General features: G+C 47.2%; 1 protein-coding gene across 1 annotated transcript in view; it reads right to left on the bottom strand.

The window, feature by feature from the left end:
- Positions 1 to 602: 602 nt before the first annotated feature.
- LOC144678727 (E3 ubiquitin-protein ligase HECW1-like) overlaps positions 603 to 14,317 on the bottom strand; it is a 676,338-nt gene continuing 662,623 nt past the window's right edge. The window contains exon 29 of the mRNA XM_078538571.1: positions 603 to 1,290. Coding sequence (XP_078394697.1) covers positions 1,179 to 1,290 — 112 coding nt within the window. The 3' untranslated portion in view covers positions 603 to 1,178. The remainder of the gene's footprint in view (positions 1,291 to 14,317) is intronic.

Genomic DNA, 14,317 nt, shown 5'->3' with positions numbered 1-14,317 from the left:
GGACACTCATTTAAAACTGATATGTGAAGGAATTTCTTCTCTCAGAAGGTAGTGAATGTCTGGAATTCTCTACCTCAGAGAGTTGTGGAGGCTAGATTACTGAAAGTATTTAAAGAGGAGGTAGATAGATTTTTGGAATATTGGGGAGTTGAGGGCTATGTGGAGCTGGCACAAAAGAGGAGTTGAGGCCTGGGACAGATCAGCCATGATCTTACTGAATGGCGGGGCAGGCTTGAGGGGCCGAATAGCCTACTCCTGCTCCTATTTCTTATGTTCTTATCTAACCTCACTCTCCTGAAATCTCACTGTTTTAACCTCTCTGTTGCGAAGTCTCTCTGTTTTAAGCTCTCTCTCTCCTGACGTCTCGCTGTTTTAACCTCTCTGTCCCGAAGTCTCACTGTTTTAACTTCTCTCAATCGAAGTTCCGCTGTTTTAATCTCTCTGTCCCGAAGTCTCACTGTTTTAACCTGTCTGGCCTGAAGTCTGCAGTGACCCACCATCACTGTTGTCTGCTCCTAATATTGATAATCACTGTTACATAGGCAATTGTTTAGGACAATTTGAGGAGCGGCTGCCTAACGAGAAGACCATAAATATTGTGGCATAACAAATTAGTTTTATTGACATTCTTATACAGCAGCATGATTGTACAGGAAGTGCAGCCTGAGTATCATGTGACTTTCAAACCAGCCAATCAGCTAATTAATATGTACTTTTCTGACAGTGAAATTCCATAAAATATTCCACAAATCAAAGGTAGATCCTTTTTGTGAATTTGCAATTGAATTTGATTACAATCCATGGCTCTTACACATTAATTTGTGAAGATGTGCTAATGAGGTTACATTAGTTGCCTTTAGCATTAAGTGGCCCTGCCAAGAAAAGAATGGCTTTAATTGCATGAGATTGTCTATAGTCCATTCCTTTGGGAGAAATGTTTATTTACAAAAATTAAAAAAAATGAAACCAAGCAGGAAATAGTTACAATGGTTCAACATTAATGTTTTTTTTCCTTCCTTCCTTGGTTAATTCAGAAATCAGGAAGTGCTGTCCATAATACTTTACATATGAGGCATCCACTTTGCACATGCACATTTTGTGCTTCACATGTTGTAAAGACAAGGATGCCTGCTGTTCACTGCAGTAGTGCTATTCCTCGTGAGAAGTGAGTGCTTCTTTTATTCAAGTCCAAAAGTGTTGGTTTCTTCCACTGCTGTGAGCAGCTTTTCATAAAGCATAGAATGTGATGGATATGGTGGGAGATCCAAGCGATTGAAACATGTGTGTGCCCTGGAACGGTACAGAAGAGAAGACAGTATTAATGATACTAACATGTTCTTACATGAGGACCTGCCAGTAGCTCATTCTAGAGGTAATGAAAGTACATTTCCCACTCGCCCAATGGCCCTATATCGTCTTAGTGTTATCTCACTGACATAGGCACTGATCTGGGCATTAAAAGAAGCACCAATCTATTTGGCTGAGAAAATCCAAGGTATGGGAACTAATTGCATAGACAGCCAGGATAACCAGGTCACGCCCAGGATCTACCTCAGCCAAGAATGCATAATGAGGCTTGGCTGAGAGCCCAGGCATCTACTAGAGTACTGAAACACCTGAGCCGCAGGGAAAACATTGCTTGATGGACAGCTCTGGCTCTCTGATTGCTGCTGTCAATTGCACAATGTTCATTTACATTTATATCATTTATATGTTTCAAGTGCCTGCAGTTTCAGCTATTGATACTTTAAGGGTCTGGATGATTGATATTTTATTTGCCTGTAGTAAAGAGGAGTTTATTTTTAAAGAAGTGGAATGTTATCAATGAATGGCTGTTTTTAAAGCTTTTTTTTACATATCCTATTTTCACTATAGGGTTAATTGGTTCTATACAGCGTATAGTGGGCAAATGGGCTTAGAAGTGCAATAGCATGGCATGGGGGCATGTGGGGTCATGAGGTTACTGGGGGAAAGTACCTTGGCATGGGGGCATGAGGGGCCATAGGGAGTGCCAGGGGGCATCCATTGGCATGAAAGTATGAGGAGCATTTTTGAACTTATCTTTCAAAAGGTTCTCTCATGCACACTATGGTTCATGGCACCTCTGAGGTGCGGTGAACAATGACTCTTTGAAAAGATTCCAGGAAAACTGTGGAGGAGTAGGATATGCCAATCCCTACAATAAAGCCAGCCAAATCAGGAGTTTAGGGTGTGGGCTAATGACCATACCAGCCCACACCCCTAAAAGGCACTCCTGAAAATTGGAAACTTCGGGAATGATGTCGGGAATCCTGGAAATGGGTCCAAGTCGCCATTTTCTCCCCTCCGTGGAGTATCTCTGACTCCTTGAAAATCTAGCCTAATGTCTCTACACCAGCAGCTCCAAGTATCCTCGCTTTTCAGACTCGGCATACAACTGGAGGCTGTTACAGAGCAATGTACCAGATTCTAGCAGGGCACAAATGGCTCCCACTGGACAATCTGAATGAAGGGAATGGCATGGACCCCAATGAAAAGGTAATTTTTATTAATTATTGTTAGTGATCTCATCACATGAACACCTGAAGAGTGTAGTATGGAGTTTCAGGCACTCAGGGTTTAGTCACTTCCATGTTCATGGTGGGCAGTCACTATGTTTTACAGTCACATGGACATCAGAGATCCAGCTGTACTAGCATTGGTACCCACTGGCCCCAAATAAATAATGTGCCCTCCTGCTGACTGCGATCTCCAGTGTTGTTAGTGATGGAGAGTACCAATCTGGTGTTAACGCCAAGAATTCAGCTTGATGATATTTGGGACCTATGGGTTTTTGGCACCCCTTCTTTGAAAGAAAATTCCAACAGATTTTTTACACTGACACAATTTTAAAACTTTAGCTTTATAGTTAATTTTCATGTGCTCTGAAGTTGATCAGCAACTTTTTAGATTTCTTTTCTTCCTTAATTTTCTTCTTTTGGCTTTTCCACTCCTTAAAGCCTTAGCTTCTTACATGGGTCTGGCTCCCCAGGCAAATGTTCTTCCTGTGTGAGCGTCTAGAAACTGAGGGTTGAATTTTAATGTAGGAGAACACATAGGTTTGAGTGTGGGATTAAAACTGGGAAAAATGTCAGCGGGTCGGGAAGCCAGGCTCATCCTGCCCACTTCCGCATTTCACTCAAGCACGTTAGGCAGTGGGCACACAGCCTCCTCAGTTGTCAATTAACATATGGTACTCACTCAATTAGAGCCATATTTCAACGTAGGGTTCCCGGGTTTCCCGGGTTTGCTGAAACTCGGCAGTGAAAGCAAAGGAAGTGGACAGCATCAGCTGAAGAGCTGAACCAATCTTAGGCAACTATGCCAATGATCCACTCAGTACTCACAGCTGCTTTTTTACCTGTTGGTGGGAAAGGGTTTGTACACAGTGCTTTCACTGAGAGGTTACTTTCTACACTTTGGATGTTTTCCCTATCACATTGTGATTACGGTGCTTTGGATGAGGACCAGTACCTGCAACAACCTGCTGCTCACAGACCTGTAGCCCCACAGGACAGAAGGCGAGATCAGCGAGGTGAGCAGTAGAGAGGGAGGCAGGGGAGAGAGGACTAGCAGATAGGCCCTGCTCACAGCAGGCAATACCCATGAAACAAGGTCTATAAACAGAGGCTGGGTATCCTTAACATGTCTGGACACTCGTGTCTCAGATGGATCAAGATGTCACGTCAGTGGTATCAGGTACCTGCAGCCTCTTGAAGTTAACCTACTACCTGTACATCTGGTAGCTACACATTACCAGTTGCTGTTACAGTCTCCACTGCCCTCATCATTTTTGCCTCCAGATACTTCTAGGGCTCTCTTTCAGAAATAAACAGGATCTCCCAGTCAGCCACCACAAATGTATAAACCAGGTGACTGATGGGTTGTTTGCCAGGACTGCTAATTATGCCAACTTTGTCTGCAATGTTGCCAGTCAGAATGAATGGGCGCTGGGCATTGCAGCTCTAGCTGCCTTCCCACAGGTGCAGGGTGTCATCGGCTGCACACAGGTAGCAATCTGGGCATCCCCAGGACAACCAGGAGTATTCATCAACCACAAAGGCTTCCACTCCATCAATGAGCAGGTGGTGTTTATGCTCCAAGATATTTATGTAGTTTTGTACATGATTCCCGGACAACTGCCATGATGCTTTAATCCTGCAGCAGTCCAAGCTCCCTGATCCCTTCAGACATGGAAGCAGACTTAAAGGTGGCTGCTTGGCAACAAGGGATACCCACTGCAAACTTGGTTCATGACATATGTCAGACACCCCGGTCACCATCTTCTGTCCTCACAGTGGCGGAGGTTTGGTGACAGAGTGGGGGTGGGGTTCATTTAATCAGGTGGGAAGGTGGCGTGTGGGGACCCCGCCACTTCCTCCCTCCACCCCGATTAAATCTGTAGCAGGAAGGTCCGTGGACAGCCTTCGTGCCCTGATGCCAATTGAGGCCCTTAAGCGGGCAATTAATTCCCATTTAAGGGCCTCCTCCCACCTTTGTTGGTATGAATCCAGCAGTGGGTGAGGTGCTCGCCATGCAGGGTGCATGACAAGAAAACCCTGTGGAGTTGCTTGCGGGCTCCCGGGGGTAGGAGGGGTCCCTCATTCAAAGGCACTCAGTGCCTGCTCGAGGGATCCGACACCGGGAAGAGGAGGCCCACTGAGAACCACCCGCTGCCCTTGCCTCCGATCACCCTACCCCCCACCCCGCACCGCACCATAACCACACCATAATCTCCTTCCTCCATCACTCACCTGTGACCTGGGATATAGTGATGATGCTTGACCTTGGTGGATGTTGTAGTGGCTGCAACCACTGCCTCCCCAGAGTGGTGCTACCATTCAATAGAGCTGTCAGCCTCTGATTGGCTGGCTGGTCTTGGTGGGTGGGATTTCTACCCCGAGATCCTTGATCCTGGGGGAAATCCTGCCGCTGGCCTGTCAAATGACCGAGTGACACATGATGCAGTGGGCCTTCCGGAAAGAGAAGGCGCTGGGTTCGGGCCTGCTCTCCAGCCAGCTGCCAAGACCCCCACTGTCTCCTTAAGATTACGGCCCCCAACACTGAAGCCCAATAGTGTTGCACTGAATGCCATATCACCAATGATATGTAATTGAACAAGCTATTGACATGCTGAAGATATGCTTCAGGTACCTGCACAGATTTGGAGGTGCCTGCTTCAGTAAGCACAAGCCAAGGTCTTCAAAATGGTTGTGGTTTGCTGTGCTCTGCACAGCAGTGCAGCAGAGAGGTTTGGACCTTCAGGAAGAACAAGTTGAAGGGCTCAGATCCTTCCTGGATGATTTGGAGGGGGAGGAGGAAGAGGACGAGGCGGTTGATGAAGGCCATGCGTTGCTGATGGGGATGCGCAGACACCGTTATTAATAATGCAAGGCTCAGTTAGGCTGCACCAGTGGACCCATGCCATTAGAAAATGCAAACAATACTCTTTCTGCTTTCCTGCCACTGATACAATGCAGCCCTGCAACCAATCAACAATCCCTTCAACAATCCCCCATTGGAACCCATCAATTCACATCCTCACATTCCTCATCATGTAACTTAGACGGCCACTTAACATCCAGAACCCAAGAATGGACAAGACGGGAAAATAGTAAAAAAGAATAACGTTTATAATAAAGAAGAAAACTTACCAAAACAAAACTTTCTCAGAAATCCATGTGCATACCTTGACATACTACAGAGACTTACTCAGCTCTGATGAAGAGTCGTATGGACTCAAAATGAAAACTCTGTCTCTCTCTCCACAGTTGCTACCAGGCTTGCTGAGGTTTTCCAGCATTTTCTGTTTTTATTTCAGATTTCCAGCATCTGCAGTATTTTATTTTTACATACAAAGACTTACTGTTCCTCTTTCTGCTACTCCAATGGGGTACAACCTGTGTTACTCCAGCAGGAGTAGAGGCAGGCTGCTCAAGTCCCAGCTCCAACTGTTGAGATATTCATGGCCGATGACCTCTGGGTGTTGGAGCCTGTAAGGGCCCCACCAAAGACTGCTCCACCTGCACCCGTGCAGGGACAGACTCAGCCATCGGGAGACAAAGCAGCACGTGGGCTTCAGGTCTGTGTCTCTTCTTCTCACAGACCTGAAATATTAACACTGTTTCTTTCTTCACAGATGCTGCCAGACCTGCTTAATATTTTCAGCTTTTTTGGCTTTTATTTCAGATTTCTAGATTAGCAGCATTTTGCCTTTATCTTTATGGAGATGCTCATATTTCACTTCCTATTGAAATCAAATCAAAATAACTCAGTGGCATGTTACACGTGGATGACTTTTATTTAATTATGTCACCAGGTAGCTGGGATCTCCCTGTCCGCAACTCCAACAACCAGGAATGCCCAAGGCCACTGAGCTTCAGCACCTCCTCCTCTGCAGTTGTGAGCTGCATGATCAGTGGACGGCCTCTCCGGTTTTCTCCTTCTCCTTGTTGTTCTGTGCTCTCCTATCCTGCAAGGAAGGAAAGGAGAAAAGTAGGAGTGAGTGTAATGTTGTTTGTTCACCCAATGAATGGAGTGTATTTGATGAGGGTGTCTATGAGGGAGAGGCATGACATTGCTTAAGGATGAGGGTAAGTGGTAGTTGTGGCTGCGGAGAAGTGGATACAAAGAGAAGGAAGGGCGCATGAGCAAGGTAAGTGGGTGTGAGGAGCGATGTGATGGAGTAGGCTTGAGAAGGCAGAGAGTGGGAAGGGTAATGTGTCTAGCCGGATGTAGATGAATGTGTCACCATACTCACTTTTCCTGCCATGTTTAGGTCATTAAGTGGCTTTTTGAAGTGGGAACAGAAGCATAGCACCACACCCGTGCTGCTAACCTCCTTGGCGACCTCCAACATGCTCTTAGCTGCAGGCTTCTTCCTCCCATTGCTAGGGAAGAGTATCTCCCTCTGGCTCTTCAAAGCCCCCAGCAGCACGTCCAGGAAACATCCATGAAACAGAAGCAGCCTTTGCCCATCATTGCAACACTTCCAGTTCTCTGACAGCCAACTCCAACTCCTTCAGCTCGCATGTTTGAAGTGTTTCCATTAAATACCAGAGTTCCTCGTGCGGGTCCACATCACGCCCACTGTTAACAATTGTACTTCTGGGTTTCCCATTCAATGATAATGAAGTAGCTGAGTTAAAAAGCCACTGACAAATGTGCTGAGCATATTTCTGTGTTTCCTAACCCCACCCCCTGCCCCGCCGCCACTCCCCTCCCAACAGGTCTGCACATTAAAATCCATCTCTGAATGCCAGAAGGCCACTTGACCATGAGAGCACAATGGTTGAGTGTAATCCTCGCCTCAATGGATGGCCACATATATAGCACAAAACAACAATATCTTGAATTTATATAACGGGTGGAATTTTCTGAGCCGGCTGGCGGTGGGTGTGATAGGTGGCGTGCACAGGAAAATATGGCACCACCTTCTTCATGATGGTGTGAAGGCAGGTTGCAATCGTCTGCTCAGCCCGCTGATGGTAGGCCACATTTCCCAGCATCAGTCGGCGGGGAGCTAATTGTAATATATCAACATATAATCAAAAGTTCATCCCTCCAGGCTCTTTGAACCCGCCGTATCGTCCGTCCATGTCAGCGGGAAAGCACGCCGATGTGTTTCACAACAACACGCAGGCGATGTGCACTTGGCGGCTTTGGGGGAACTGAGGTGAGTGAGCAGCAGCGTTCTCCACAGCTCACCCATTGTTTACAGGTCTCAGGGGTGCCTGGAGGCAGCGGCAACTGATGCCTGGCCCCAGAGGCAACTGCTGTGGTTGGGGGGCGGGGGGGGGTGTCCAGGGGCAAGTGCTGGCCAGCCTCGGAGGCGACCGTTGTCGGTGGGGATGGGGGTCAAGTGCTGCCCTGACACTGCATCCGGCGCACAGACAATTGAGGTAGGGGTCAGGGTAAGTGAGGGGAGTGACCGCACATTAGGGACGCTTGTATAAACTGACCAAGCCTCTGCAACTAAGACAGATCAGATGCAGCCACAGTGATATGCTTGGGGTCGGGCTCCTAGCCTGCCTGCCCATGCAAGTAACATGGAGCCACCAAAGGGCCACCAAGCGCTCCATACCTTTCCCTGCCCCCTGCTCCCCCACTCCCGTGCATTAGGGACGCTTGTATAAACCGACCATGCCTCTGCAACTAAGACACATCAGGCACAGCCACAGTGATATGATTAGCCTGCCCGCCCATGCAAGCAACGTAGATACACCAGAGGGCCACCAGGCGCTCCATAATTTACCCCCCCCCCCCCCCCCCCCCACAACGCAACCCCTCCCAGCCTACCCTACCTCCCTGGCACAGACCTCAAACCCACCACCATTTTATTGGACTGCGGAGCAGTTGGACTGCAAACGTTGTACAATCTCCTTGCCAACACTGCCCATGCAGCAGTCACTGCTGGAGGTGCTCATAGCCACTTGCAACTTCAGCATCCTGATTTGGACCAGTGTCCCCCATGGTCAGAGGTTGACAGGGCAGCCATGCAGTGCACTCATCTCTGGGCATCCGAGGGGTGGCCAGCACTATCCAGGAACTGTTAAGGGGCAGTCACACAGGGCCAGCAAAGGTGCTAAGTACAGCCATGATAACCACGTCTCTCTCTCTTTCATGCTGCAGGAGGACCACGTCAGGATCGTGGATCCTGGTGACCTAGCTGTATGCCTGATGGCCTACAGAGACCGTAGAAGATGGAGGAGAGAGCGACTGAGGCTCCTGGCAAAGGCAGGAATAGCAACCTCATGAAGAAGGGGCAGCAGGAGCTCCCGGACATACTTAGTACAGGACGTGGCGCCAAGGGGACATGGAGGGCATCCACTGCCAGTGGCTGTGAAAGTGACCATGGCACTCAATTTCTATGCCAGTGGCTCCTTTCAGGGCCCCACAGGTGACCTCTGTGGGATTTCACAATCCGCCACCCACAAATGCATCCATGAGGTCACAGATGCCATCTTCTCTATGGCACACAACTTTATGCATTTCGCCCGGGACCGGGACAGCCAGGATGCAAGGGCCATTTGATTCGCCCTGATCTCAGGATTCCCACAGGTGCAGGGTGCGATTGACTGCACTCGTGTGGTGCTCAGGTCTCCATCGCTACACTCGGTGGACTTCATCAACCGCAAGGGCTTCCACTCACTGAACGTGCAGATGGTATGCGACCACCTGAAACACATCCTGCAGGTGTGCACACGGTTTCCAGGGTGTGTGCATGATGCCTACATCCTGAGTCGCTCGCAGGTTCCACAGAAGCTGCAGGGTTGGCTCCTCGGGGACAAGGGCTACCCACAAAGGCCGTGGCTGATGACACCCATGCGGCAGCCTCAGACTGCAGCAGAGTGACGCTATAATGAGGCTCGTGCTGCAACGTTGTGGAGCACACCATCGGGATGTTGAAGATGCCGTTCTGGTGCCTGGACCGGTCTGGTGGAGCTCTGCAATACAGTCCGCAGAGGGTGTCAAGCATCATCGTTGTCTGCTGTGCCCTTTAGAACCTGGTGTTGCAACGGAGAGAGGAGCTGGCAGAGGAGGAGATGGAGGAGCTGTAGTTTTTTTTTCCTTTGCTGCCATGTCTCCTGGGCAGCAGTGGTGAGCTGGTGGCAATGAGCGCTTTGCTGGCGGCTGCCTTTTAAAGATGGTGGCAGGCGTGTTGCAACAGCAGGGTGATGGCAGGTGGGAAAATAAGAGCCTGCCCGGCATAGAAACGGTGTGTTTTGCGGGAGTGAATAAATAATGAGGTGGGCTTGGGACGATACAGCGTGAAAAACCGCCATTTCGTTGGCGGGTAGGACTCCATTTTACCCACCCGCTGCTGCACTAATTCTGGGAAAATTCCACCCAGTGACTTTCACAACTTCAGAATGTCCTAAAGTGCTTTAGAGATAATAAAGTTGGCCCTTCCGTATTTGACGACGGTTGGATCAGGATGTCAAGCTTTTCCCCAGCACTTTAGGTGTACTAGTATCATATTTCTGCCTAACAGCATGAGTGAAAATCTATCCTCAGGAATTGAGCTCTGATAGATAAATGATAAACTGGAGAGACACCAGCTAAATGATATAAACAATGCTTCATTTTTCTTTTCAACATTCAACCAGTTAAGTTGTTTTGACTACAAACAGCAAGCACGTAGATGTAAGCATCTAAAGTACACATCCAAATATCTGTTTGACCTTTCGTGTACTAATGTAAGCTTTTACTATGTATTGAAAGTATTTTTTTAGCAAACTAAGACCATGGGAGTCCTAGGCCTTCACGTTGTTATCAGCAATGGAACAATATGGCCACAACCAATAAGCTGTCAATAAAAAGTAGTGTTTTAAAATTGCAATAAATTTCAAATAGATTCTCTGCTTTTCAGTATTGCAATTCTGAATGTTGCTAAGCTTTGGGGAGTCAGGAGTTGAGTTACTCGCTGTAGGATTCCTAGCCTCTGAGCGGCCCTTGTAGCCACAGTGTTTATATGGCTAGTCCAGTAGGTACAGAATTAGAGCTGGAAGGGTGGTTGTCATCAGTGTATATATGGAAGCTGACCCCATGAGGTGAATTTTGCCATGAGCATCAGGAGCCCAACATCCGGATGATTTCCAGGTCCTGACCCCGATTAGTGTCGTGGTGCACCTGCCAGTTGAATTGTACAGTAAGTGGTCAATTAGTGCGCCACTTCTGTGTTTGTTAGGGAGGGCGGGCAGGTTCTGGAGGCGTGAGCTCATAACAGTGTGGCCTACTGAAAGGGAGGCCGGCAGCCCTCACCAGGTGGCCTGTGGGGACATTGCTGAGGCCCAAGCAGCAGGAGCAACAGGGAAACACTGCAGCCACCATCAGTATCGGGGAGGGAGGGGGGGAAGCGGCTGAGGCTCCCGGGGCCCATGGCGTTTGGAAACATCCATCTCCAGGACTTCTACATTCAATGCCAAGTCTTGCCATTTACTCATTTAAATATCCTTCATCGGTAACACAGCCTCCACCTCCAGCTATGCAGCTGCATCTTTTTATTTGCCGGGGTACAGATGAAGTGGAAAGATAAAGCCATGTGAAGCTGGCAAAATTGCTGTGCCTCTTCCATTAGTACTGTCAAATTACTCTATAATTGGATTTTTTGCATTCCTATCGCTGCCAGGCAGGAAACCACTTTCTCCGTGAAGCTACCTCCGGAAAAATCGTGAGGAGGTGGCAACACGCTGGGTAAACTGACACACCGTACTGTGGCTTGCTCACATCCAAAGCTGCCTCTGGCTGTTCAGGAAAACTGCCCACCCAGGCCCATCTCTTTCAATGATATTGTTTAGAAGCAGTATGTAGATGAGGAAGAGATGAATGCCAGCCCAATGCTCATCATCACAATCTATTCAGTAGTTTTGAAAAATTGGTGGAAGATAAACTAGTGCACCAGTTTAATCAGCTTTTTCGAGGTAAAATTTACAGTTAAAAGTTTTTTGAAAACTACAGACTGTGCTTGTGGGAGAGAACTAGAGAAAAAAAAGGATGATATTTCCTAGCTTTAGTTGGTATTTGAATTAAATGATATAAATTTCAGAAAGCGTATAAAACTGAGGGACAGAGAAAGACATAGGGCTTAATTTCCCTGGGTGGGTGGTGGTGACTAGGTTGGTCTGAATTATGGTTGGGAACCCAGAATTGGTTATGGCAGGATGTCAGACATAATCTTCCCAGGGGAGGCCAATTGAAAGGTCACCTATGAGAACCCTATCCAATTATGGATGGTGACCAGATTCCAGAATCTTGATATCCATTCGGCATGGCCTGTGGGTAGGGCCATCGGCTACCTTCACAGTGTGGGCACTGCCAATGGAGCCAGCAGGAGGACTGGCAGTGGCACCAAGGAGATGCCTTCAGAATGAGGGGAGTAACTACCACTGCAGCGAAAGCTAAATTAGCCGAGGCATTAATCTCCGTAACGTGGTTGCAATGCCATGCCCCTCACCCGGAGACACCTGAGCGCTAAGAGTTAATGTTGACAACTTAATAAAAGGCCTCACATGGTTCGAGATTCTGATTTCCTGTTATGAAGCCACCTCCACTCCATCTTGCAGCTCCGGAGGGGGGGGCCTGTGCACTGTTGGAAAAGTTTCAATCCATTTCTACAATAGGGGTTAATTGCCCTATGAAGTACCCTAATTTGCTACCCATCACTGCCAGGCGGATAGCTATTGCTGCTGGGAGCCTACCTCTGGGAAAAGCAAAAGGAGGCAGAAACATGTTGCAGAGCCAGTCTGATGTGAGATCTAATATGAACTTGCCTCACACCCCCGCCTTAAAGCCGCTTTCTCTGGACTGGGAAAATTCAGTCCGTGGACCAGAATTTTTCTCCAGGAATCCAGCTGGAGTGTTAACAGGAGGAAAATGGGCCGGGGAAACGTTCTGCCAAATCCTCACATAAAAGGGGTAATTACTCTTCCCCGTCACTGGGGAAGGGATTTTTAAGCCTCTGCGTTCTTGCCCTTTCATATACAAATAATTGCAGAATGGTTTACTGAAATGAATCAATTCCTTCACCTTCCATTTAGAGGCTGGAGGCAAAAAGGAAAATCCCTGAGGATCTTTCTATCTGCTGACAGTGGTTCCATTGTTGAAGACCAAAGGAAAGTTTTAAAATGTTATCAATATCTTTTACATAGAAATGCCACACAGAACATGACTAGAACTATTTTCTCGCATGGAGGTTAAACCTAGAGTTGAATTGGTTGGTTTGGATGCCCAACTTCTGTAATGTAATTTTTTGAAAAGTACTTTACTGTCTTTTTTCAATGACTCTTTTAAAGTTTATTCTTGCATTAGCAAGAGCCTTAGCAACTGTAGGGATCTTCCCTAGGCTTCCACCCAGTCACTTGCTTCGAGAAGGAAGGACACAAAATCACTGCATCCACTGCAGGGGTTTCAGGCTGAACAGGCACCATAGAGAACCTCTAACCACATGCCCAGGGGTACCCATTCCTCACTGTCTGCAGATCCAGGCACAAATACTCCACTATGACACACCCACCCCTGCAATGCTTAAGAGGGCTACACTTGCCAAAGCAATTACCCAGACAGCTGCGGGTACAGCTCATAACTGAGGCTTTCAGCCGACTAAGATCTCAGCCCACTTCCAAATAAGCCCTGGCATCATGATCCCATTTTAGCAACGCACTCAATCCAATTGCTTTCTGACATTGAACTTTCCTCTGCAACTGTGAAAGCTTTGATTTGGAGATCATTCTGCCACCTGGCTCCAGATGACACTGCACATGTCTCATCAATGAAAAAAAATGTGATCACTGGCAAGATATTTGACAATTTTCTTACTGCTTAAGATCACTGTAGTGCCTAGTGTTGAATGGCCTGCCACTAGCCTCCACCTTCCCCCATAGTGGAAAGAAACTCTAAGGTGGCTGATTCATTGAAGAGCAGCTTTAGGGCATTGAGGCATTACTTCCTTGTCTTTGGTTGTGGGCTGTTTTCTCTTTCAAGAAGAACACAGAGAAAGCGAAGGTCCTTTGTGTGCAATCATGTGGATTGCAACTCTAGTTTCAAAATGGGGGCGAGGTGGTACTCACTACCAAGGCCTGCTTCTATGGGCTAAAAGGCCAGGCCCTCCTTTGTCAGATTACAATTAATAATAACTCAGTTGAAGAATCTTTAATTTTGGAGGTTCAGTGCCTTTAACAAACACACGCTTCAGACATTGCTGCGAGCCACCTTGATGCAAAGACAAAAAGGTGACTTTGACTCTTCTGGTTGTTGCAGCAGTGTTGGATTTACCTCACCCTTTCTCCACTCCCACCACTTATAATGATTAACTCTATTTTGTTGAGAGAAATTGTAAAAATTCTAATTACCGATAGCCATAAAAATGAGAAGCAAAGAGAGTGATGAGGGAGAAGGGAGTTGAAAGTGGCACACATATACCATAGCATTGCTTTCCTCATCCTAATTTGAGTTCCTCATTTAAAAAAAAAATAGAAATTAAATTTTAAAAGCAAATAAAGCCTCTGACCATCCTTGATTCTTGCCTGCTAAGTTGATTTTTTTTCCACCCACAGAGGAAAAGGAGGATATAATACAATAGTTACAGAGAAGACTGCAGACCAGCAAATGCGAAGAATTTCCAGGAAATAATAAAGGATCAAAAACATTAAAAAATGCCACAATTACAAATTTTAGAGGAAGTCTAGCCAAAGACGAATTGGCACACCCCTCTTCCTGATTACATAAAAATCTAATCTATTTTGGTTCCTTCTCTTCTTCCTTCTCCTCTTTGAAGGATGATACTCCGAGGCTTCCAGCT

The sequence above is a fragment of the Cetorhinus maximus genome, chromosome 3 (genome assembly GCF_964194155.1).
Source record: "Cetorhinus maximus chromosome 3, sCetMax3.hap1.1, whole genome shotgun sequence".
NCBI classification, from domain to species: domain Eukaryota; kingdom Metazoa; phylum Chordata; class Chondrichthyes; order Lamniformes; family Cetorhinidae; genus Cetorhinus; species Cetorhinus maximus.
Note: the sequence above shows the minus strand (reverse complement) of the source record. Positions and strands in the feature narration are given on the sequence as shown.